Source organism: Poecile atricapillus, chromosome 2, assembly GCF_030490865.1.
Source record: "Poecile atricapillus isolate bPoeAtr1 chromosome 2, bPoeAtr1.hap1, whole genome shotgun sequence".
NCBI classification, from domain to species: domain Eukaryota; kingdom Metazoa; phylum Chordata; class Aves; order Passeriformes; family Paridae; genus Poecile; species Poecile atricapillus.
Window position 1 is genome coordinate 33,672,207 of NC_081250.1, and position 27,261 is coordinate 33,699,467.

A 27,261-nucleotide genomic window follows, 5' to 3' on the forward strand; every position below is an offset into this window, starting at 1 on the left:
CCCTGCAGCAGGGTTTGCTCCAGCAATGGTGCACTTCGGAGACCAATTTGTTTAGCTGATCACTGTCTCTTTGACGTGGCTGCAAATGTTACCTTTCTTTTTCAATCAAAAACACAGCAGGGTGTGCCATCTGTTTGGCACAGCCTTCCCTCTCTTCCCTGATGCCTTTTTGTGCAGATCATTTTACATGGCAATTTGCACAGATCTTTTATACCTTGATTTTGGTAAACATTTCTGTTTTCTTTTTTTAAATAACATGTCGCTCAGCTGAGTATCTTCAGTGTTTTGTTTTTTCTTTTTTTTTTTAAAAAAAGAGGGATAAAAAAAGCAGTGTGATCACAGGCAGTAAAATAGAATAAAAAGTATTTTAAAAAAATATTTTCCGAGCAAATGGCTGCCTGTCATTACATTGATTATTTAAAATAGACATGTTTACCAAGACTGGCTAACGCATTTTACACTGCTGTGTTCCACATCATTTTCCTCCTTATATTTTACCTGGCAGGCACAGCTAATCAGAAGATTAATTTAACCATTTGAAAGACCTTTGTAAAGCAGGTTAACAAAAAAATAGCCACCGTATTAAATTGTCATTATATAACAAAAGCTAGCAGTAAAGCGGTTAACTATTTTCTCCCCAGCTCAGATGCTGCTCAGAGCAATGAAACCCCCTAAAGTAGGAACAGATGATCAGCACCACAAGCCGAAGCCATGGGGATGCTCATGGAGTTGTGAATGCTTTGCAGCATACAAATGAATTATCCTCATTCTTCTCCTGCCCGAGCATATAGGCCAGACCTCATTAGGATTCAGTATCGCTCTGCTTTTCTAATGTTAATGTTCCAGTTATATAAGAAATGTGAAAAGGGGCTACGTATGAGGGAGGTGGGGGGGGAGCTGATGCCACATTTATGGTCAACACGATGCAGTAATTTGAAAAGCACAGATTCATATTTTTGAGGAAATTATTGTGGTTTCCTATCTTCTCTCTCAGTCCTAAAGCAGCATTATGTCCTCTCCTCCCTCTAAGAAATGTGTTTCAATGGTGTGCCTATTCCACAGTTACAGCCACTGCAATAAGAGATTTTATAGCTTCGTTTTTTGGTGGGGGAAAGATGCTGTGACTAAACATCAGATTGTGAAAGCTTGGACTTCATTTTGCTGTGAAAGGAAACATTGCACTTTATGTTAATAAACAACTGTAGGAGTTTTCACCACCATCCAGGAATAACTCAGACATTAGTCTGCGTTCTTTTGTCTGGAGAGCAGCAAGCAGGGTAATGAAAACAAAACCCGCCGAGACATAAAAATACAATTTATACCTTTTTATCAAGCGAAGAGAAAGTTGGTTAACGTTTGAAAAGGGAGCAGTAATGTATATTTATTGACAATTTTATTGTAATAATTAGATGTTTACACAGTCTGGACATTGTGGCTAAATCACTTCCAGCATGTTTATTTGTAAAGGGCTGTTTTCAGGGCAGTGCAATAGGCTCATTAAGAAGACAGACTGTATTAAGATTCAAAGAAATTATTACTTCCTAGGCTTTGCTTCACTGGTTTGGATTTAGAATAAAATATAAAATAATTTTGAAAGAAAAAGAAGAGAAAAAAGAAAAATTAAAACCCCAACAGCAATACCATCCAAACACCCAGCAGACTGGAAATGATGAAGTAAAATGGAGACTATTTTCTCCTGTAACATCAACTTCATCTTTTCTGTTCCGAAATAATCTGGTATTGTACATTCAAAACAATACACAATATTGTGAATGCCACTTCCAAGTGTCTCTTTGTGGCCGTTAATATATATTGCTTTAACACCTATATTTATTTTTTGCACTCCAGCTAAATGAATACATTATATTTAAGATATATTTTCCTCTTTTTACTTTATTTTTCAGGCAGTGCTGTTAGTCCACCTTTAAGAAATCTTTAAGCCAGCATTTGGTTTATACATTTATTTGATGTGTAGGTGTCCTTTTATTTTTTTCTTCAGCCAAAGGAAGATCACTTTTTACAAGTCCTCAGAAATGTTTATTATTAACCTGGAAACTACTGCATGTTTTATGTTTTTTCATAGCCAAATAAACAAGTGAAACTTTTATACTTATTTTTTGCAGAAACCTATTTGGGGGCTTCTTCGCTAACCAGTTTAAAGTGATTTGTCTGATCTGGACTGAATTTTACACATGCTAAGTGTGCCTAAACTCCAACTACAGATTATTCTGGTTTTACAAAGGTAAGAGAAAGGAAAGCAGCTGAAATGGAAAGAGCTCTCAGCAACACAGCCTTGACGAGCAAGTGCTTCTACATCAAGTTAAGAGCACTGTCCTGCATTTAGTGCAGTATCCATTTTAAAATTTAAAATGTCTTTAAAAATTAAGGCAGCAAATAGGCTATAATGTTGCTCCTGTCCAAGTATGTTTCCATTACAATTAAGAAATCAATATGCAGTATTTATTGCTGAAAGATTATGCATAAAGAGGAGCACATAAAAGATACCGTTGCTTAAACCTTCCTGGCTTTCCTTTAGCTACTGTTTAGCTACTTTTCCCCAGAAACCAACTCATTAAATGCCATCCAGTCCATTCCATATAAATGCTGTATGCTCCCCGCTCTCACAAATAAAAACAAAGATGATAAAAGAAACAGATAAAGAGATGTCAGTTTGAAAAGCAAATACTGGGCTATATTTCCTGAGAGCTGCACAAGCCAACTCACAAGCTTGAAATATTACAGATTTGGTTTTACAAGTCAATCACAGCAATATATTTGGCCTTGTAATTACTGTCAGTTTTGACAGGGAAGGCAATAATTTTTTTTCCTGACATGTGAGTTTCAATAAAATCAGGTAGCCACATCACAGAACACTTTCTTACAGAGAATTAAAAGGACTTCTCATAGAGATAAAGAATACTGCCAGGATTAAATATATGTCATACATTCAATTCAAGAGTATGGGGGGGAAAAAAGGGGTGTGTGTGGGGGGAATGACTATCCTTACATATGGACCTGATCCAAAGCCTATTATAAGGATGAGAATGTTTCTATTTACTTGAGAGGACTCTGGAAAAATCCCTTTCTATTCTCAGAAAAGACAATAGACAAAACTGAAGGCTATTTTTATCTTTTTCTCTATTTCCTAAGATGCCCAACCAATTAAGGAAAATTAACCAGCTAAGGTGGAAAAATGGTTGCAATCTGAAATTGTAGCTATTTTGTTTAAAAAAAAAAAAAAAGTGAATTAAGTGCTTTCTATTTAAATTAGAAGCAATATAACATTGTATATACTCAAAATTGCCTGTGCTCTGTCACAGCCAGGCTCACTTTGAGTTATATGATACATTAAAGAATCCTTTACCTTTTTAAAAATATACTAATTGTGGACCAAATTAATTACTGAGGTTATGCACTAACATGCTTGCTGGGTAAGAAATAATGAACTTGGTTCCTGCTTGGAGACTGTGAAGCTGAAGAAGGATAAGGAACACATAAACCCACAGAGCAGCAGCATTTTTAGTGCACCAGGTAAAGAATAAGACTGGGCTTGTATTTATTCTGCCATTTCAGAGCAGTGTCAGCTCACCACTGACTTACAGAATTGCAAAAAACTGGCCTGGAACAGACCTTAGGAGGTGATTTAGTACATGCCCCAACCCCAAGGCAGGAATCGCCATGGTTCAGTCATTCCTAGCAGGTGAGTTCATTCCCTGCAGGTTCTCCAAATCCTCCAGAAATGGAAATCACATAAGCTCCCCAGGCAACTAACCCCAATGCTTCACTGCCCTCACCACTGGAAAGCTTCACCTTGTGTCTGATCCTCCTCTACCTGGAAGCAATGTAAGCCTGTTATTTCTTGGTGTCATCCATGATTAACGTGATCCCATTTAGCAACTAGGGGTGTAAGACTACTGAGAACAAAAGGCCACTCAGGCATTCCTAACATGAGATGGAACGAACGATAAAAATTACCAACTTGGAGTTTCTTCTAAAGCCACGTCCTGTGTCACTCATCCTTCCCTCAGAACGGGTGGAATTAACACCTTGGGCAGACCAGAGCAGACACTGCGCAAGCTCCTGGCAAGGAACTGTATTTCCTGCTCCTTTCAGAACCTGAAACTCCATTAAGTTCTCAGGACAGGACTTAATTATGAGAGCAATAAATTTGGCCTAGAGAAAATAGAATATACTAGGAGACATAAGGACTGTCAGTGGCCCATATACAGATGTTATAATTCTGTGTCAGTATACTCATATAACAAGATAAATCCTCACTATTACTATTACTATAGACTTGATCCTTGGCTGAAAGGAGAGGCACAGCCAGCACATTCATCTGCCATTGACAGCTGTCTATAAGACTCCTGAATACAGTACTAGTACCTGCCCCTATACAATTCTCACTTGGTAGGGAAATGGAGCAATGAAACAGACAGGGTCAAACACAACTTTTCTCACATCTGGCATACCTGCAATGTTTTCAGAAGAGCAAAACCCAATTAATCCTGGTATAATCAATCAGACCTCAGTGCAGAGTGTACAGATCATCAGGATGTGAACTGGGAGTTCAAAATGAGTAGGATGTAAAATACTTCCATCTGGTTACAAGAACTATCTTATGCCAAGGAGATCCTCTCTGGAGATCAAAATCACCAAAGCCATTCATTTTGTGTTCACAATACTCCCTGTATTTGTTAAGTGCTGGGTACAGAGTGATTCTGAACATCAAGAACCACTTCATAGATTAATTGGCACCCTGTATCTGGGTAGTTAACTGATGGTTAGCTCCACTTTAAACTACAAAACTTAATTAATTTTCCACAATATTTAACAATTTGATTCTAAATCCTGTATCTCATGAGTAAGAAATTGCAGGAGCAGTTGCAATAAAGCCAAGGGAACTATGTGACTAATGCTTACTCTTGCCAATGAGGAGTTAATACTGTGCCCTCAAATTAAGAATTACCTACATAACTTTTGCTGAGTTAAAGGGGGAGTCACATGGCTAAATTCCCTTGTTTCAGACTATACATGCAGAACTGACTGTTTTCAGCAAGCAGACAGTGGAAAAGACAGAAGATGTCTGTGTCATTGACAACTGCCTACATTTCAATTTTTTTCTGTAATTCCAGCAAAAATGACAACATTCAGGATGAGCAGAACAGTCACAAGCCCACAGACAAGGGAAGGACATACACAACCAAGTATTACGATGAATGTAGTCTGAATAGCTACGGCAATTTCAGTTAATCCATTTAACAAACAGTATGTCTACTGTTACTGTTAACTAGACAAAGTTATTGAAATGATTGTCTGCATTATCACAATTCATAATCAAATGCTGTTTACCAAATGAAATATATGTGCCCTCAGTAGCTGCTCAGCACTCCATTCTGTGATCCCTATGAGTCACCCTGGTCAGCTTCAGACTGAATTACTCTAACACGTATTCCCTATGTTTCAGATGTTCTGACATCTAAGCAAGGCCTCCTTTACATCAACCAGAATGTGCAAAATAGAATTCCACTGAAAAACATTATCATTACCATTTAATGAAACAGGCATGATGAAATCTCTTTGTGGTGCACATATACTTGCTGGAATCATCAGCTAGACTGAGGACAAATGGGAACAAATGGGAACGTATCACATCATGGTTTTGTATGCCATTCTGTCAGATCAGGCTATAATTCAAAACCCTGATCTACACCTGATGGACAAACACCTGCATAAATTTCTAGCTCATTGAATTAGAGATGCTCAGAAGCAAGAGTGCAGCTGAAGGGCCTAAGATAATATCAGACATAGATCAGTAAGGCTCAGTTTTCAGCTAAGGGCCAGATATGTAGCTCTTTGTTCTCTTCCACTTGCCAAAGCCTGACAGAGACCACCACTGGTACGTATTCAGGTTCACACTTTCAAGTAGTATTCACATACTCTGCACCTGAAACATTAATTTGACCCAATTATGTCAAAATCTAATGTTTTAGGAAGACATCTCATGGTACATGTTCTCCTATTCACAATTTTTTGAAGTAAATTAATGCAGGAGTAAAGTGAAGATGGAGTATTCATAGAAATACAAATCATAAACATGACTTAGTGAGAGAGATTATTCTGGATGATGCTTCTGCATTTTGAACTTTCATTCACCTGAAAGTGTACAAAGCTCAGGAGGTAAGATGTTTGTTTCCCAAGCTCTGCCTTTAAAGCAGTACCAAATACATTAGAGGGAGGCAACTCTGGCCACAAGTCAATAATAACCTATAGGTGACCTTGGGTGGCTACCACAGGACAGCAAGTAGCTGAATAGGTGGTCTCAGTCTAAGGTTAAGCATACTGTGCAAGTCTCAGAATCAGAAACAAATTAATGGAAAGGAAGCCAGTTAGTTTAGAGACCTTCCAAAACAGTAATTATGCCTATTCTTTAGTCAAGCAACAGAAACTCTAGATGTACAGATTATTCACTTCTTCCCCTTTGATTGACATCTAGTACACTAAAACTAAGTCCAAAATCAGCTTGAAAATAAGAAGAAATTTCAAAGCATTAGCAAAGCAAAGTCTGGAGTATTTTACACACAAACAAAAATTACTGTCACAAAAGACACAGATATTTTGATAAGATGCTGCTGACACAATGCACTAAAATGGTGGGAAATTACAAAAATGGAGCTAATAGAATAGAGCCTTTCAACAACTGTAAATATGTTTTTTTAAAAGCTAGAAATACCTGTTTTCTGTGGTAAAGATAGTGTGGCCATTATGAGCACGTCAACGTAAACACCAGAAAGGAGAAACCAGCATCGAAACAAGATTGTAAGTGACGATATAATAAAACCCACTCTTTCCTATACACATGTGTGCATTCATGCCTGACTGCTTTTAATTTAAATATAAGGAAAGAATGGCAGTCCTCTCAGAAGAGAGAAACAGAAAAGGAAGATTCTCTCCTGATGCCATGTGACTGTTTACAGATTTCATTTTTTCCCTTCCGCACTGAAATAAGTCTGAGAGGCTGAAGACCACCAATGAACAAACTGAGTTGCCCACGCCTGTCAGACTGTCTGTGCTCTGCTCTTCTCATGCTGACCCTATTAGAACTGACTATTAAAAAGCAGCATTGGGCCATGTCAGCTCTTGGGTGGGAGGCTGCCAAGGCACACATCTATGCTGCTGGCTTTTCAAAGATTGATAATGATACTGTGCAATACTTTTTTTCCTTTACCCCAGGCAGTTCTGCATGGGGGTCAGCTCTGGGGTTCTACATACTTGTCTTGTAGCACAAGGTGTAAAACTGAAGTCCTTATTGCCGTGGCCATTAAAAATCCCACAGCACTATTTACAAATATGGAAGCAATTACAGCAGATTGTAAGTGGCCAAACTGGTAATTCTCTTCCACCAACATAAATCCTCCCACTGTAAATGAATGTGGATTTTTTTAATTTTTTTTTTCCATCTCACAGCATAAACTTTAAAGTCTTGCTGTAAAATGCTCATTAGCCAACAAACCTCTTTATGGAGTAGCACTTGCTTTACAGTAGAGGGTGAAAGGAAGTTTGCTCTATGGGTTGTGAGACAGTGAGAATACTTTAGGATAAAAGCTCCAACATATCAGTTTGCTAGAGCAGAAAATTAATAGAGATAGATTGGTTTTTAGTGGCATTTGAAACTATCTGCTTCTTCATCTACCAGCAGCTCTTCTTCTCAGACTGTCTGCACCATTGTACTTTGTTCTCCGACACATTGCTACAAGATGACACCTCGGATTTTTAAGCTTTTCCTGTTAATTAAAAGACTTGTCCTCCCAAAAAGCTGGGAAGAAGCTGACAGCTTCAGTTTTAAATTTGACTTATGTTAACATGGCTTTCAGGTGCAGAGGTTTTTCCTCTACTTTGTTTTGAACCCAGCAACTGAATTTCTATGAATTTCTCTATGTGATTGTTTGGAGTAACTCCAGACATCAGAAAGAGAACTGTCTAGATCCCATTACAAAATCACTCCTAAACAAATCTGTAAAAGGCTATGATATAACAATTCATGGGTTATCACTGCCTAATCTGCTTTACAATTAAAGGGAAAATAAACATATATATTCCTTAGCACAACACAGCTGGATAAGAAAAGCTGCATTTCTTTCACTTGCACATCTTGCTGCCATCTAAGCCCCCTTTACTTCATCCTGTAGGATGGAAAGATGAATCAAGTCACAATTGCATCCCAGAAGTGCCAAATGCTGTGCTTACATCCAGCTTGAATCCACAATTTTAAGTTCATAATGTGAAGTTGGTTGGTGCTGGTCCCTCACAGTAAGACGATGTTGGGCAGGAAGTGAACTCTAAGACAGAAATGCAGATTTGGCAGAGCACTTTTTGCTGAGCTTAGTGTCAGATTTCCTAAATAAAGATGGAATTAAGCAGACTCCTCTCTGTAAAATATCAGCTTCAGAGAAACCCTGGTAAGTGGAGGTCTTACAGAGTTTATCAGTACTTGGAAAATGGAAAGTTGTTTATAAGGTTTCCATGCATATGCTTTTTCCCACAGTTACATACTAATAAATTTTTCATCAACCTGAGTGAGAGATGAGAGAAACTTCAAATGGCTCATGCAACTGAAGAGCACACCACTGTCATCTACCTGGGTACTTTCACCACAGTTTAATATTTTACAGCTTCCCTCTAGATCCCACTGAACTTTAACATGCCAGGATTCTAATTTACACCCACAACTTCATTTTGCTTTACCTGAGATAGAAAAATGGATTTCTATCATTTGGCTTAAAGAAAACAGTGCTATTCTTTTGTTTGGTTCAGCTTATGGAAATAATTGCATCTCTTTCTGAAAGAGGACAGAGAGGATTCAGTAAAGAAAACACTTTGAAACTGTATTCCCCGTTTTTGAGTTACTGTTTGAGATCCTGATGCAAAAGCAAGTGAATTAAATAGCTTCTCAGGTTCTAAAGGGTTACTCTTTACATTCCTTCTAATACTGTGTCATACTCAGACTGCAGAGCCGAAAAAAAAGAAGTTTATGCATTTAGCTTTGAATTTAGAATGGGATATTAATTAGAATTCACTTTCAGCTTAATTCCAGTCACAGAAAGTTTTTATCCTTAATAGGGGATCAAAAGGTAAGCTGAGCCATATCACTTCTCTAAATCTTATCCATACATCTTTCTGATAGAAGAATCAGTGCATGCACTGCCATCAGTACATGTAATTAGTGGCAGTATGCACAAAGGGGTATATCCTAACGAGATGCTGCAAAAATATGTGAACCAGTTATCCGTATACAGAACCACATGAAAAGATACTACAGAGTGGCATGATTGTATCTGGGTGCCTCTGCTATAAAAAGCATTTGTATTACCCTTACTTCTCTGAATAAATTCAAATGACAGCCCCATTTCATTTCTTCATTCAGTCTGGAGGCCAGATGGCATTAGAATCATTTACTTCACCTTGTTGTGCTTAATTACTACAATCAACACACTATTTTCCAAATTAATCATAACAAAGTAATTTCATTAGTAACACAGCAGGCTGTTGAATTATTAGCATCATAACAGTTTGCAAACAATTAAACTTTATTTGAACCTTAAAAATTTGCAGAGTAGAACATTATTATAAGATCTAATGACAGTACCATACAAATCCAGAATACAGCAAATAATCAAGTAAAACGCTGTACAATGTGAGAGTTACAATTACCTTTTAAAAATCTGCTCTCTCACCATTCACAGAAAGGCAAGCACAATCTAAGTGAACAAAGAAAATGAAGCAATTAGCATCTTCTACCCGAGTTTCATGTAAGTTGTATTAACTGAGATTTTCTCATCCAAAAAAGGTTATGGTATTCACAGAGGTTTAAAGTAAACCATTAATCCGTGGCCCATCGCTGGTTTATTCGGAGACATTACCAGTGAGTTTCAGGATATCTTTCACGTTCTGAATTTAAGGCAGTTTATTTGCTCTCCCCTAGCAATAAGCAGTAAGAAGCGGGAAACCCTAAGAGAGAATTACAGACAAAAGCCACTCGATGTCTCCGCTCGTCACCACCCAGGAGAGGCCGCGCCGGGCAGCTCTGCCCCTCATCGCTTGGGGAAGGACTCCCTCTCCTGGAAAAAAGGCAGAAACGGCGCGGGCCAGGCAGGGAGGGGGAAGGGGACGGGGACAGCCCCGGGTTCCGCCTCCGCCGTCCCACGAAAATCTGCTGCCACCCAGCGCCGCGGCCGCGCAGCGCAAGGGCCGCGCCGGGGCCGCCCCCGCCCCGCGCCGGGCCCGGCCCTCAGCGAGCGCCGAGCCAAGGCACCCCTCACGGGAGGTGGGGGAGGGTTTATTCCCTAAAAGTGCGTGGTGGTGGTGGGATTCGGAATTCTGTCATTAATAAAAAGCCATTTCGGTGGGCAGATTTATGGCGCTGCCATGTTAACAAGGGAAAAGGAGCGTTTCCAGCCCCGCTATTAACGCTTCACATTCTGTACACAATCCACCAGTACGCTTGACAAATTAAAGTAGTAAAAGATCTGAAGACTATAATCTATCATTTTAATGCTTCGCTGATAACGCACAGAATCAATTCCAATGACTATCTCTTTAAAAAATTACAACAAAACTCCGTCCCGTTTGACGCCTATTAGAATTCAGTGTACCAGCAAGTACCATACATTAGCTAACACAGTGCGCAACATCTTAGTTTCCTGAAAGGATCCAAATTCCCAGTTCAGACCAACGTTTCCCTTTAACCCACCGTGCTCCCGGGGTCCGCCTGAAGCATAAACAGCACAAGCAGCTACACGGGGACCTGCACAGGCTCAGCAACTCACTCGGGCTGGCCTGACCTGCCTACTTGGCACATTAAGGGTCTCACAAATCAACTATCGGCGAGGACCCAAAAGAGTTGATCTTGCATGCTAATGGTAAAACACATCTCCAAAAGAAGAGTTTGTAAAGTATTAACTCTGACTTGCCCAACCACTTGTCCACAAGTGGTAATATTTTAGTGCACTTTTTTATGTTTCAATTAATGTTTTTGATTAACCACAAAGTTACAGCTTTGACACAAGAGCGCAGGTAGCTGTTGCTAATCCACGGAGGGTGAAGATGAAGATCTCTATTGCATAACTTGCATCAGAATTCCACGTACCAGCAAGGTATCCAGATTTAATTCTGCAAAAGTATCTATAAGTACAGATAAAATATTTCACACTACCATGGACAAAAATATTTTTACCTGCAATTCAGCTTGTGTTGACTTAAAAAAATTCTGCTTAATATATTTTCACAAATTTTCATAGAATTACCATGTCCAAGTCACAATGGTACCAGAGCAGTATTACCACACAGGCTCATTTATTATACCAGCAAAATAATAAAGTCTTCATTGTGTGTCAACAAAATAGTAATTAACAATACAATACTAAATATATGAGAAAAATAAATCATTGGCTAAAGCATAACTTAAAAATATTTGGAAACAGAATACGCTGAAGACTTGAAATATTATACATAATTTCCCTCAGCTTTCTGATGAAACTGCACAAGATGTACAGTGAGCATCAAAAGGTTAATGCACGCGTGAAGTGAGTAATAGTTTACCCTCGATGCTCTGCTTAATTTTTCTGGATCTGCAGAACAGGAAAAGATAGCAAAATTCCCTGAGAGAACACAAACCTACGGCTATACAGAGTGCTGCTAACATGTTAAAAAAAGAGCAACAGGCACTGTATGGCTGCTTGTGCCCCATATGTTAATTACCATCTATTTCATTTCCTAGCATTACAATTCTATAAAAAGTTGCTAAGAAGAACATTTCCGTGAAGTTATGATCAATTACAGTTTATAATGTTTAATATACACAAGGCAACAATTTGACTACATTCGCTGAAACCGCAAAACATGTACAGCAGAATCTTCTTCCAGAGGCTGGCTCTGTAAACTGCAGCTGCACACCACTCTTCATTTCAAGTGCAGATTTCTCCTGATTAGGGAGAGGGAAGTTGAAAGTTCACCATTAACCAAAAAACCTCAAACATACATATCAAACCCAGTCCAAATATCCATCCCCTTCCACAGTTTTCTGCACAGACAGATAAATATGCATATTACTAAAGTAAAAAACTGAATAGAAACAACACCAATTTTATTTTTTAAAAAATTTGAAAAAGGGACACAGTTATTAAATATATAATCTTTGTACCCTGTGGTTTAATATTTCATATGGAATCCCAGAAAAAAAAGTAGTTTAATTGAACCTTCAATATATTTTGCCATAATCTTTATGTTAACAGGACTCCTCCAAAGGTTCCAGGAAAGACATACTTATGAAACAGAGAACAAGGGAACATATAAGCCATTACAGAAGATTGGATTAAAATGTACTTACCCAGGCCTCTCAAATATCATACATCTCCATTATGTAGGCTTTAGGCACCAAGCCAATGGTTCCCTTCATTTCTCCTACCCACCAGCCAAATCTATTGTACTCCTAATTGAAAACAATACGCAGTATTAACCTTTAGTCTGATATAAATGCAATAGAGTTTTGTATGCAACTCCTTATGGATGCTTTCTCTTATATGCAGTTATAATAATTTCAACTGAAAATTAAAACATTTTATCTTTTTGTTATAGGAATTCACATGCAAAGGCAGAAGCTAAATTTTAAAAAAGGCCAGGCATACTCAAGAAAATTTCTTAATTATGGCCATGCTTCTCTAACACCCACTAAAAGCAGCCGACCGCCTTATCCTCTGTTCATCATTCTCTTGTCTTTGTAACTAAAATCTAACAGCACAATGTTGACATATAACAATCAACAGGATTCTTTTAGTATCACAAGCTAAACTCTAAGAAACTAACCATCAACTTATTTTAAAAACTACTTCACTTAAATGTGAAGGGAACACTATATATCTAATACATAATATATTTATATGGACAAAGTCTACTATTGCTTTAGGCTTGCAGAAAATTCTTCAGCAGATCTCATATTCCTGACAGATGACTAATGTACTCCTGTTTCAAATATGTTTAGGCTTAGTGACTTAAATATGAAACAAAATGAATTATAATAGTTTGAAGAAATAATATCTTCCAAAAGCAGTACCAAGTAAGAGTATTGTGGTATTGTGGTATATAATTATTGTAAAAATAAAATAACGTAATACTAATATGTAATTATTGCATAGTGGTATATAATTTACTTTTTTCCTATTTTAAGATCAATCCTAACAATGGTTCAATAAATTGTAACAGCTGGAATTGCACACACATATACTGAGTTACAAATGAAGCATTATTAAAACTAAATGATTAGTAAAACAGAAATTACTTTGGAGTAAATGTACAAAGTACAAAATACACAGATACATCTGATAAGCAACATCTGTTTCCTGCTACACTGCTCTTCTGATAAGAAGAGTAAAAGGCTCCAGGATTTTGAATTAACAGTGCTACTGAAATGAAGCTACTATTTTGAACTGTAGGTAAAGTTTTTTGGTTATAAATAGCCAAGTGGAGCTTAAGGGTTAATGGAGTTTCATTAGAGCCTGAGCTATAATGATTTGCTGCTGGCATATTTTGCCTGGTCAAGAGTTCTCTGGGGTCCTATGAGGTGCTTAGTATACTCAGCTCTCTCTCTGCTTAACTACGATGGCCCGCTTTCATGTGGGCTTTTTTTCTTTTTTCTTTGCCTTTTGCCTTTTTTTTTTCTTTTTTTTTTTTTATGCTTGCATGCAGGCACACACAGTTTTATATTTTCTAATTGTGGAAGGGTGAAGGTTCGTCTTCGATTAAACATTTTCTTCCTTCTCTTAACAGTGGATTGGTGATTTAGAAGATTCTATCCTACTATGCATGAAATACTGCAATGTGATTTAAAGGAAATCCACTTAAAAAACAGCAGGAAAACCTTCATTTATTATGTGAACATGCAAACAAGAAAGCTGCAAAATAATTCCACCTTCTTTCCCCTTCCACTGCAAAGCAGACTGCTGGGGATGGGTTTGGTCTTGAAAGTCTAGAGGTATCTGAACCTGATCTTCAGTCACACTGCTCTCCACAGAAGTTAATAACCTTTCCCATGGGGCTTCACATTACACCCCAAATCCTTAAAGGCGAAACACTGAGGTTTATAATCTTCCAGATCAGCCTGTTTAAAAATCTATGCTTTATCTCACAATACACTGTTTAAATATACAAACTAGAATTCAAGACCAAAGTGGGAAATTGCTGAAAGGAGCGGCACTCACGTATACTACTGGAATCTCAGCAATAAATCTCTCCAAAAGAAAGCAACAAAAGATTTTAAGCTGCTACATGGAATTCGCACAGTGACTGACAAGAGTGATTAAGCAAGTTTTGCTAGACATCAGCCAAAAAAACAAACAATACATGAAATGAGGGAAGTGGCTCAGTTAAGCAGCCATTAAACTGCTTATGACAAATGGCACAGAAAAAGTCTGTGGATTACATTAGCCATTGAAAATGTTCCACTTAGCAACACTACATGGACTTAGAAACAATTGTTTTTAAAGAAACAATTCAGATAGCTCAAATTAAAATTAAAAGCATGCTGCTGTTTTGAAAACTTTCTGGGTTTTGCTACTTACTTATACACCACTTACTGCTCTGGCATGAAGCTAAGTGAGAAGATGAAATGAATGTTGATGTAACAGACTAGTAAACTAATTTAAGGATTCAATGCAACCATTATACCGTACCAACAATATTGCAACACAGAAGCTCTTACTTTACATTACTATTCTTTGTGTGGGTCTCAAGAGCAACATGAATCCCAATTAAACTATCTGCAGTCTACAGAAGTCTGAACAAAAATATAATGCAGATACCTGGCTACCAAGAACATAAAACCTTAATCTCTGGCTGTAGAATAATTAGATAGCAGTCCCTTTTAAACTGATTAAAGTACAGACATTTCTCTTTAAACTCCTAACCCTTCCTTCCTATCCTCAGTGACATGAAAGAATGCTTAACTAGTGAGGCAGATAAGCAGCCCCCCCTAGTCCTTTCTTGAAGTCACCCATAAAATCCAAATTGATCTATTGTTTCTATCAATGTTATCAATTATAAACTCCTTTGCAGCAATATAATTTCATTAATACACTGCTGTTGTGAGGTCCGTATGTCTATTACTGCTGCTTAAGATGTGTAGAATAAAAGTCTGCAGTCCACATTTGTGGAAAATAAGGATTAATACACCGAAGGATATGAATACAGTTAGGAGTTGTATATGAATAAAAAAGTTGGGAAACACAGTGCTTTTGCAAGCATCAGCTTCAGATCTCAGGTACCACTGGGTTTACCATCTGGTATCCCTCACTGCATTCAGCTCTTAATATCACTGCTAACATAGGCAAGCGACTATACTTCAGAAGGACTGATAAAATAATGAAGAGTCCTTTAATCTACAGGAAACCACTGTAGTCAATTTATAAGAAATATTGCATCCCTTTGTAGGATGTGTAATTATTTTCTATTAATCATGTGCTATAAAGCTACATTATGTGGTTATTCTGTTATCACTAGAAAGAGGCCTGCAGTCAGCTCCTGACAATGTTAGGTAATTACTAACACAAAGCTTCTTTCTCCTTATGTAGAAACGCTATCAAGATCCAGAGGTGCTGTGATGCTCGCTGTATGAAAATAACTCTCCAAAGAAATTCAATAACTGCAAAATGAATTGCTCCAAGGCAAATAGAGGGACAAGAGAGGGGGGCAGGGCCAGATCCAGCAGCCCTGCAATGAGGAGAATGCACAAGTGTGCGGCCACGCTCTGCCATGTGACAGGGAGCACATTTGCCATACCAGGCAATGTTAGCAGGGCTGGGGGGAGGAGGGGGCCACCACAACCCACCCACCCCCCCCTCTGGAAGACAAGCACCAAGCATCAGGGCAATGGAATATATTATGCCAAATAATATGAAACAACAACCTTAACAAACGAGCAAATGCTTTCTAAGCTACTTCTGCATTTCCACTGTCATAGAGTGGATTATTTTTTTTCCCCAGCAGAAATTTATTAAGCAAAGTGAAGTAATTTCACAGAGCAGGAAGGAACAGGTTATGATTTAACATTTAACATGCTGGCAAAACGCTCTCTGTACAGCATGCTAGATAGCGGGGGGTGAAAATCCCATCAGGGTTTACAGGCTCCTTAAATGCTCTCAACTGAACATGCTGTGAGCAAATGCTTCTCCTTGGCCTCATCCCACCCATTTCACTGCACTCATGTCTAGGTACCCATGACTTCATGAGACACTGATCATAAAACCTTTTTACTTGGGAAAAACGCAATAGTTAGCAATACACTCCCTGTTTTCTACAGATACCATTTAAATTCAAGATTTTAGTCCTCTACAGAAAATAATTTTGATATTTTGACATACAAAAAGAGAAAATTTTTATACTTGATTTCCAAAACAGTTGCTTGGAACTTAGAACAGTTCCTCTGCCTGTGTGAGATTCTCCAGATGCTTTCCACCATATAAACTTCTACTAACTTCAGCAAAAGTTGAGAACATCTAGTTCTTGTGCAATTAGTCTCCATTGTTGAATACATATGGTTTGTTTTTTCATGTTTGTGGTGTGGGCTTTTTTATTTGTTTGGTTTTAAAAAAGTTGCTGAAAATTATCATTGTGTTTCAATGCCTTGAAGAAAAAAATGGAGTTGTATTTTAAAAAAAACAAACTGAAGAATGTGAATTCAAAATTTTTCTCCTTCCTTCTAGTGGCACTGTGAGTAATACTAATTTATGGGCTGAATACCTGCATACTTCAAAACTGAAAAGCAAAATGTATCTATAGCCTTGTTTGGGGTTAAAATAAGTAACCTTGACTATCAAGCTAAATATGTGTCAGAAGCAGGGATAAATTTTTTGCAAAGAACATCCTAGGGTGCAATTTTCGCAAGATAATAGCTTAAAGCATCTCCAATTCATCCGGGAGATTCATACTAGCTAAAAAGTTTTAGAACTTCCTTTGGTGTAATTGTTGAATGATACACTATCAACCAGGGAGCAGTTTTGGCACAGAACCGCATTTTCTCTAAAAGCGGAGAATGACAAATGTCTTAAATAACTGAATGAGACTTCTTCACAGGTAGTAGAGTTGTTTTAAGACAGCAATAAAATGGTCATCTTTAAAAATATAAGGGCCAGATTTATTGTATGGTTGCATTATTGGGTTTTATTTCCCACAATGACATGAGAGAAAATATACAGCAATTAAAGATTTCCAATATAAATCACAGTAAGCAGACTGAGTTCTGAAATAAAACTGCCCCCAGAAAGCACCCCGGAACAATAGAAAGGCCATTTTATTTTCCATTAGATGACATGTGGCCAACTTTTTTTCTAATCTGACAGGTAAAGGCTTACATGCTATCATTATGCAAACCAACGGAGCTAGGGTCACTTTGCATTACTTCTAACCAACCTGTTTAAAGGCCTTCACTATTGTCTTTAGACATGTACTTATTGTTTTCCCACCCCCTCACATAAAGATTAAAACTAAACAAGCCAGGAAATGGGTAATGTACAGCTGAGTATTGCATTTTAGTTTTGAACAGAAGCATCCCACTGAAATTCATCTCCCAAAGCTCCCACCTTCTCACCACTGGGTCCCTTTGCAGAGCCATCAGCCTCAGGACACACACTACATTTATTTCAGATGAAGCTAAAATGGAAGATGCACTTGAACATGCTCCAAACATTAATGTGTTCTCATTCCACAAAACCAGGCTAGACCTCTATGGACATCAAACAGCTTTGAAATAGCATGGTGTGGACACCCAGGCTCAAGCACTAAGTGTTTCACTCTGCAAATCTGCTCCTATTGGTACTCCCTATTTGCTAGAGGAGCCATAGGCAGTATGGCCGTGGAAAAAATACTGAATAAATATATTTTATTAAGATTATACAGATAGTGAACAAAATGTTCACAGTGATTCTGAAACAGCTGCATGGTTAAGTTGCACCTTTATTTCATAAGCAGCAACCTGAGCTGTGGAGATTCTTTGTCTTTTTACTATGCAAAAAATACAGGTTGAGGTGTGAGAATTTTGACATTTATTGTATTGAAATAATAAAAATCTGCCACACATGAAACCTACAACTACTGAATATAGGGTAATCTAAACACCAAGTTAACACTCTACTTTCATGAAAAATTCTGGAGCAAAAGGTTGTCATAGATGAGGTTTCCATGAATCATAAATTCTAGAGTGAGCAGCACTGGTGTGCAATAAAATAATAAAAAGGAGAAATCCAATTTAAGATATAATTTCTGATTTTAAAGTATTTGCTATTTTAATACAAATGTAAATAAGAAATAAATTAAATTAATTTAATGTTAAGAAATATCAGTAATTCTACTAAGCAGGTGACCACTGACATATTGAGGTAAATTTTCTGTATTACTTGCATTTGGCTGATGAAACTGTGGAACTTCATAACACAAAACATACACCTAAAGCAAATGAACAAGTACTGCAAGTGTTGCATTTGCATAAATTGTGCATACAAAACTTAGGAAAAAAATAGAACTACCTCCATCCACAGGTATCTTTGTTTCTGGAAATTGATTTCTTGAGTAGCGCTATGGAAGATTTATAAAAATGATTGCTATACTATGGTCTGTTTTCCCATTTATCACATGGGCCTGAAAGCAAAGGCAAGCCCATAAATGAGCAGGAGTTAAGAGCAATCACCCTTTTAGAAAACAGGACTACAAAGTATTGCATTTCTAATGTATTATATGTATAATAGTTCTGCAGTCAATATTAAGTAAGAAATGTTATTAACAAGTCTCTTTATCAGTGCAGCTGTATTTTTTATTACAAAATGGAATAAGGGTATATAGTTTTCTGAAAGTTCACATCATTCATAGCATAAGTGATAAAAGCCACTTGAATATTCAAGAATATTATAAATTAAAATAATAGTAATAGTATATCTGTACTGATACATTGATCAATTAATCTGAAATGCTAACTATGTTTTACAATAAAGTTAACAAGTACTATCGTGATAGTTCTGTTAATTCTGTACAGATTAAAAACTCAACTTTTGAAGTAAACTTGGTAGAAAAACCTAGAAAAAAGTTGTCAGGTTTTTGGGGTTTTTTTGTAAAAGCCCACAGGACTGCTGCCACACAAAAGCCACAATTGACATAAATATTTAGAAAATAGCTTAAATAGTTTTTGAATACACCTTTCAAACCAGAAAAACATGCTTTTCTACAGTAACTGCACTAGTTGGGCATAGGTATCTCAGAGTATGAGCTCATGCTCATTGCAGTAACACTGAGTTTTGATGCTCATTTAAAAGCAAATTCAAAGAATAGATTTGTCATTGCATAATATTTAGCTGTTTTAGGAAGTAAACACTGCCAAACTGAAATCATGCTCATCTGTCTAATAGATATTTACCTAGAAACTTGCATATAATATATTGCTCCTCTTGCTTTATTTAAATTCTATAAATGCCCAAATTTGCTAAACTGTTTCATAATGACTTCTGTTATACTAATGATCTCATTTCTTGGAAAGAAATAGTTGCTTTACCCCTAATTTCTATACAGGTATGAGAAAAGCTGGTAAAAATATATTGCTTTGCCATAACTGTTGCTGGGAGAGATGAATATCTATCTTATCACGTTCATCAGAGCAGGCTATACCATTTATATTTCACTGTAAAACAAAGAACTATTACATGTTGCACAAATATGCTCGATATTTTGTTAATGCTTCACCCTTCCTACTATAACATGGCTATACCCGTACTTACTTCCTTATCAGCAAAATGTGATTTTCAAGAGTAATGTTCCTGGCTGACATATGATAGAAAGGCAATAAAGCCACAGCTAGGTTCAGCTGAAGCTGAATTTATGACACCATTTTGGATGCATACACATGGCCCCCTGTCAGTACCTGCATCTCTCATTTTCAACCACTAGATGGTGTGAAAAAATTAAAAAATTGCCTAGGATTCCTGCCGACTGCCACAAAATCCAAGTATTTATGTAGTGGATTAGGAAATATTTTAGAAGGAAAGTCTTGACCCACTTCAGGATGGTTAGGCTCACTTTTCCTTTGGTTATATTTTCACTTACTGGACAAAGAACTCATAAATGATTAGACCTTGAAACTGAATCAAGTGGAGGGTTAAGACAGATAATTCTCTGGCACTTTCCCCTCCAAGGACCCTAAATTCCAAGCTGACAGTAGTGGCCAACACTCATTTTTCTGAAAAAGCTGTAACAATCTTTAAGCGAAACAGGGCTGAATTTTCTGGGCTGTATTTTGGAGTAGAAATCATTCCTACAGAGAGAGGCTCTATATATCTGGAGCAGCAGCAAGCCTGCTTCAAGGACTGATTACGGATTAATCACGCCATGGCAACAGGACAGTTGATATACAGAAGACAGCTTAAGCTACTGTTTTTCTATTTTGCTCCATTTTTTAAATTAAATTTCTCACTCTTTTGGGGAAGGAGTAGCAAACAATTTTTTCACCTACAAGCTGAAGATTAAGATTTTATCGTCCCTATAATGTACTCGAAGAGCACAACCCACAAAGAGGCCGAACGTGTACAGTGGAATCCATTCACTCATGGGTTTTTTGTGGGGAGCGAGAGGGGGAAGAAATAGTTATTTTAAATTAGCACAATTCTTCAGAGCTGAATAACTGCTTGAAAGTTTGCCCAATCTACAAGCTTTATTCAGCCTTTAGTAATGCAATTCAGTTATTAGTTTAAGTGACAATGAAATACCTCAAAAGACATACATGGTCAAATTAATATTAGTAATACATCTTCTGTATTTTTATATAGGACTGTCCTTCTATCCATAAATCTTAAATTTATTTCAAACAGAAGCTGTTACATTTATTATCCAGAAATGTAGTTAAAGTTATCACAGAAGATTTAAAGCAATTGTGACAAAACTTAATTTGAAACTAGGACAAACAGATGTCTTTAGCTTTCATACTTGTGTATTTCAGTGACCTACAATATTTTTTGTAGTAATTACACTGAATGGCAATTAGATAGACACATTTTTTAAAGTAGGTTTTTTCCAATGCAAACTTTAAAAGCTCAGCTTTCTTTTCTAATATGTGGGGAAAACAGAAATTTCCTCTGAATAATTGTTCAGAAGTAGACTGCAATGGACCATGAGATACATATTTTAACAGAGGCTTTGTTTTTGTTGGGGAGGTAAAGGAAAAATCTGAAAATTAACCAACATTAACATAGAATATAACTTCATGTCCTTACTGTTTAGTCCCAATTCAGATGAGAGAAATTGCATTTCTCATTTGCTTTGCAAACAGAAATGTAGTAAAAAATGCCCAAATCTGTCAGAGTAAACAAATTTGGAATCTGAGCTCTCAGAACAATAACAATATGCATACAAAGATGAAAGCATAGTTCAAAAAAAACAAACCATCTTCTGTAGCAAGATCCCAAAAAAGTCAGAATCAGCAGAGTCAGGAATATAAAACAGGAAACAAAAAACATAACATACAAGATAACTTAAAATTCTACAAGGTTAACTTCTATGAGCAGAAAGTACATTGTCTCCTGTTAAGTCAGTTAACAAATGGTAGCCAAGATTTAACAAGTAAATAAACATGCTTTAAAGTTAATTCCTGTTACACGGCTATGTTTTAATTGTGATTATAGTTCATTTGACAAAATAATTAATTGCAGTGAGTATCTGATTGCAGACAAAAGATCTGAAAGGGAGTGCCAATTTCCCCCCACAGAACTGTGGGAATGTGCCCTTGTGCCACGGCTCTCTTTTTACAACATGTAGCCCCAGTAGTGTCTCATACCTTGCTGATAATGTAGATAACGTCACCACGTTTAAATGTCAACTCATCAGTTTCATCTCCTGTGCAGTCCCACAAACCTTGATAGAAATTGGCATAATCGGTATTTTCACTATCTGCAAAGAAAACAGCATATAATTATAGAACAATCAAGACTGAGGATAACTAAAGTTACTCTTTAAATCTCCAGATAGTACAAAGCAATTTATTAGCACACACTTCTTATTCCTCCTTTCAGAAACAGCTCCTTCCTGCCATGAAAGCAAATGAAAAATAAGTTTAATGCACAAGCCCTTCACAGCACAAGTGATGCAAGTTGCATCACTTAGAGACTTGAAGCTACAGGTTTTCAAGGCATTTTTCAAAGCTGCAACTTAAAGCAGCTATTTTTCCTCTGCCAGTATATTTCTAGCAAGCCATATATGTATCCCAACTTGAAACTGATAAAACTGCTAGAATATAATTAATAATGATCAGTGAAAGGAAGCTGAAGCATTTCGTGATACACTCCCCCTCTTTCTCCTGTTCCAACAAAATTAAATAGCTTCTCTGAGAACCTTTGAGATAATCCTTGATTCTTCCTTCTGAAATATTAGAGAACTTGGAAACTGTTGCTGAAACTGCATTTCAAAAATATTTGTGTCAGCTCCAGTTTAGGACATTAAGCCCTGGCTAAACGTGCATCTACACTGCGGTCATAAACTCATCCTTCTAGCAGCATAAGCACAATGGATGTGCTGTGTTCAAGCTGCCATACAGACCATTAACTGATTGATTATTTAGCACTCTTTGCTCTGTAATACGGCAATAACACAGTAATAAATGCTTTGTCATACATTTACAATACAGAGTACATCTATTGAAACACAGTGCTCACACACAGTTAAATACACTGGGTGCTTCTGTTGCACTGCAAACTATTTCCTGTTTTTAATTCCATGAGAATGGAGTGTGATGAGTTAATGCAAAAAGAATGTAAGCAATACCACTAAGATGACCGGTTACATTATGTATACACTAACCAGACAGAATGTATATGTACTAATAATTTACATCACTGGAAAGCTATCTTCTAATTCTGATAACATAAATATCACTGAACTGGCTGGATCAAGGCTGTCATCTTAGTTTTGTTATACGATCCCTGAACTGCAGGCTTGCTGGTTATTCCAACACACACCAGTTACATTTGCATGTCATTAGCACTCTGCACCATTATTTATAGTTTACAATTTAACCGTGATTGGTTCACTTTATTACCAAAAAAATCATGCTAAAATATCAAGTATCAGGAGATAGAAAGCATCACACTATAAAAGAGTATCAGCATTCAACTTGTGTTCTTCTCTATTTTGGAAAATACTTAGATTTGAATTTTAATATTCTCTGTATGAGCAAGAAGAGCTTGTTTTCTCTATCTCCATTTCCACCTGTGTTCCGTGCTATCTTGTTTGGGTGGAAATACTGTCATAAGGCTAAATATTCACAACCTTCCATTCAAAGCTGCTTATGCCAGTTACCCACCATTTCATTTTCCATAAACTGGTGATTACGAGCTACGACTTGGTGTGTAGCACTAGGGGGCAGCCTGGCGGTCACGGCCCAAAATCTGTCCTTACCCCAAAAGCAACAACTGATCCCCATATGAAAGCTCACAATCATTCAGAAATAAGAGATTTGGTTATTTGAAAATGCAAAGACATAATAAATTCAATGCAGAAGGCATAATCAGTTTGATATGTTGCACCTCCAAATTTTGGCCCTTCCTATTTTTCACCTCACTATTCACCAATTTAGCATTGGGCAATTATAAGCAGTAACACAGGTTAGCACAAAATTAATTTGTGATAAATATCATATCAGAATCTCTCCTCAGTCATTTCTTACTGTACTGACCACAGTTCCCAACTCTGTGTTGTAAACAATAACATAAGTCCACATGAGAAAAAAAATAAAAGAACTATTTTGGTCTATCCCACCTCTCAAATCTTTCATCAGTTGGCTTATTGATTTTGCTTAAAACAAATTAATCAGGACTTTTGCTTCTTCAGAACATCACTGAAAGAAATCATGACTTTTTACATTGACCTTTACCATTTTGAGCTCTGCTCTTACCTTTATGTGCCTGAAGTAACTCCTGTTAACACTAAAGTGAGTTGCAACAGAACATCTCTCCTTTTATGTTCATCATGACCATTTCATTAAGTTTTAAAGTGGAAAAGAACTTAATTAATAATGTGAACACACTGGAAAGATACATTTTAAAATATTCTTATTGCAACAATGAAAATACTGACCAAAGACTAACCATAGCTCTATGCCCTCATTTGTGAATTCAACATAAAATAGGGTTGTTTAAATCAGAAAGCCACATTTTCCAGAAAAAGATATACCAGTATACCAGGAGCATAGAAACAAAATACATGGAAAGAAAGCAGCAGTGCAAGTTTGTGAACAACTATGCTGGTCTTTCAAGAAGGGTTAATTTCAAATCTGAAATCCCCTCTCATGCCCACCAGCACAAGTTTCTTGAAATTCTGTCGGGGCAACTATCTATACATAAAAAAGAATTGTAAATGTAACTTCAGACTTCATACACCTAAAATGAAGAAGTCTTCATAAAATGATTCATAGTGCTTACAAACACAGGTGTAAAATGAAGGAAAAAAAAAAAAAAAGATGAAAAAAAAAAGCTGCAAAAACCTCTGCAAAACACAAGACCACTCGTTCTTACTTTGGTCCCTTTCAGTCTGAGAAGACCTTGAAAGATTTCATTTTATTGCCTCTGAAGAATGGTATAAAACAAAAGCAGGAGGTCTGAGTAAAGGAATTTGGTATTTATATGGCAGTGAAATAATGTGAAGCTTCTTAAACACATGTAGTACCTGAAAACAGATGGATTTAGCATCAAGAATTTACATGCCCATTACAGTTTAAATTCAAAAGGTACTGATTTGCTGGTGTTACTCTGTTACAATTACACTCTATTCTCAAACACTTTAAAATGTAGTGTGCCTTAAAAATACTGTGATGACATAATTGCTAAACTGAAGTGTGCTGTGCTTTGAAGGTATGGTCACTTGGCCACAAATACAAGTAAGACGTGATAAAAAAACATTAAGTGTGTAGCTGAGGGCAGAAAGCAGTTCGCTTTTACCTACCCACTGCTTTTAAGATTACTAGTCCCAAGAAGTGGCTGACTAGGATTTTGGATAGGTTGTTTCTCCAGAAAATATTTCTTTCATTCCAGGAGAGCTATGTGGATGAACCACTATCCAATAGTTTCCAGTACTCTTCCTAAAATAATGTGGCTTACTTCTACCATCTCTGCTTTTCCAGTAACAGTAATAGCAACAATGGATATTTTTGTTCAATATAGTGATGAAAACACTTCAGAATTATTTTGACAGATCAAAAGGCAATGGATGCCAGCCTCTCTGACATTACTCTCAGACTGCTTATTTCACTGAAAAATACTGGCATCTGACAATACATGCTTGAAGAAAGAAAGGTGAACAGTTCAGGTAAAAAAAAAAATCTGACAAATATATCACTCAAGCATGCATCTCAAATATTAGACTATTTAAAACTTCGGAATGTCATGGATTACTCAAGGGGGAAAAATTATAATAATATTCTAACAACCACAACAGACAGAAAAGAAAAACCAAACCACAACTTGAAAAACAGATTAATAGTACATATTTCAGAGAGATTGAAGTGTGCTGTCTCACTGCAGCCTAAGACAATCTAACTGCAGATTGTTTTAATTTCTGCCCCATACAATTTTTGCAGTTCCCATTTCTGAGCACAAACCTGAAAGAACACTAAACTGACCGAAACAAAAGCATGAACTACAACCTAAATATGAAAATGCACTACATAAAACATTAGGATAAATGCAATTGTGCCTGATTTCCCTCAATCATCCATTTGAACACTGACAGCATGTAAGCTAGCAAACACTACTATGGTAGTGATTTAGAGCCAGTAATTTTATTATTTGCTTGCACATTCCTTGTGTAATGAAGGAATACATGTGAATGTTTTCCATTCACAACTGTGATCCACTGCCTAGTTTATTAAAGAGCTTGCCATTCTTACTCATGTTCCTCAACTCTTGGTAAGATTTTTCAAAAGTTGATAGTGTCAGATTTGAAGATTACTTAACATTTGAAAAAGCCAAACTGTAGCCCTTTTTGGTAATGATGTGCTCAATATTTACTGTAGTGAAGGCTTAAAGACGGAGGTGAAGTTCAAAATTAATGCTACCAGGATGAGTGTCTTACACAAGTGATCTAGACTTTTGGTTTTGAGTCTCAATCACCAAACAAGACAAGCCCTGTTAAAGAATCCAGTTATTTGTTAGTTCTGATCATGTCCTAAACTGCAAAAATGCCTTTTACTTACTTGCCCTTTATCCCACAGGCCAGAAAAGTTACAAAATAATGGCAAAACTGTAGTGTATTTATTTGGACTCAAACTCCAATCTATTCCAAGATGCTCAGTTTAAACTTTCTCACCACCCTTCTCCTGTTCCTTAGTTACATTAAAATCAACCTATTTACACTGACAAAGCAAGAAAAATTATACTTACTGAAATAGTGATTGCAGAAATGATAATTGGTAGACAGTAATAACAAAAAAGACCCAGCAAGCCATATTATATGACTGAAACTCTTCAGTTGCTTTGGTATTTTTAAATTATTAGGTCACTAGCAATTAATGCAATGCTATCCACCAGCAAGAGTCAGCACTAAGAACAAAAGAATAAAAAGAACTCGAGTCTGAAAGTTAATTGAAGTCGAAATATGTTAGGACAAGAAAAGAGAAGTGAAAAAAAGAAAATTATTTTGCACTAATCAGCTTGAGTTCACAGACAATTTGCAAAATATTTTCTGTGAGTTCAGATTTAGTAAAGCTAGGCAATAAATTTAACTTAAGAATGTATGCACTGTTTGTGTGGAAAATCATAAAATATTTTCAAGTCATGTCAGGTATTTATGATGTGATGCCTATCAGAAATACTCATGTCAACTCAGCCCTAAAAATCTAACAAATTTCCAGTGTTAAATAGCGAACTAAGATCAGATCACAAAAATATTGCTTGAAATGAATCTGACATCTGGGGGGAACTGCTATGGTATTTTCAATGACATGACACAAATACTAATAAGACTGATAAGGCTGTTCTCATAGCAATTAAAATTTTTCAAAAATGCAGATGCTAAGGTTTTGGTTCTTTTAAAAGTATGACCAATTAGAACTTCAGGAAGGTACATTAGTGGGAAAAAAAATGCTGTTGGCAACTCTATAATTGGATTGACCCCACGCTCCATTATGACAACACACTGTTATAATTACAGTAATGTCTAAATGAGTACTAAATATTAAGGCTGTAATGATTC

At 36.7% G+C, this 27,261-nt stretch overlaps 1 protein-coding gene across 2 annotated transcripts in view; it reads right to left on the bottom strand.

Annotated features, from left to right (window-relative positions):
* Window positions 1-9,544: 9,544 nt before the first annotated feature.
* The window catches only part of SKAP2 (src kinase associated phosphoprotein 2), a 119,455-nt gene continuing 101,738 nt past the window's right edge, over window positions 9,545-27,261 (bottom strand). For both annotated transcript variants that reach the window (XM_058832586.1, XM_058832587.1), the window contains exons 11-13: window positions 21,857-21,969; window positions 12,386-12,487; window positions 9,545-11,980 (exon numbers count right to left, since the gene is read on the bottom strand). In XM_058832586.1, coding sequence (XP_058688569.1) covers window positions 12,395-12,487; window positions 21,857-21,969 — 206 coding nt within the window. In that variant the 3' untranslated portion in view covers window positions 9,545-11,980; window positions 12,386-12,394. The remainder of the gene's footprint in view (window positions 11,981-12,385; window positions 12,488-21,856; window positions 21,970-27,261) is intronic.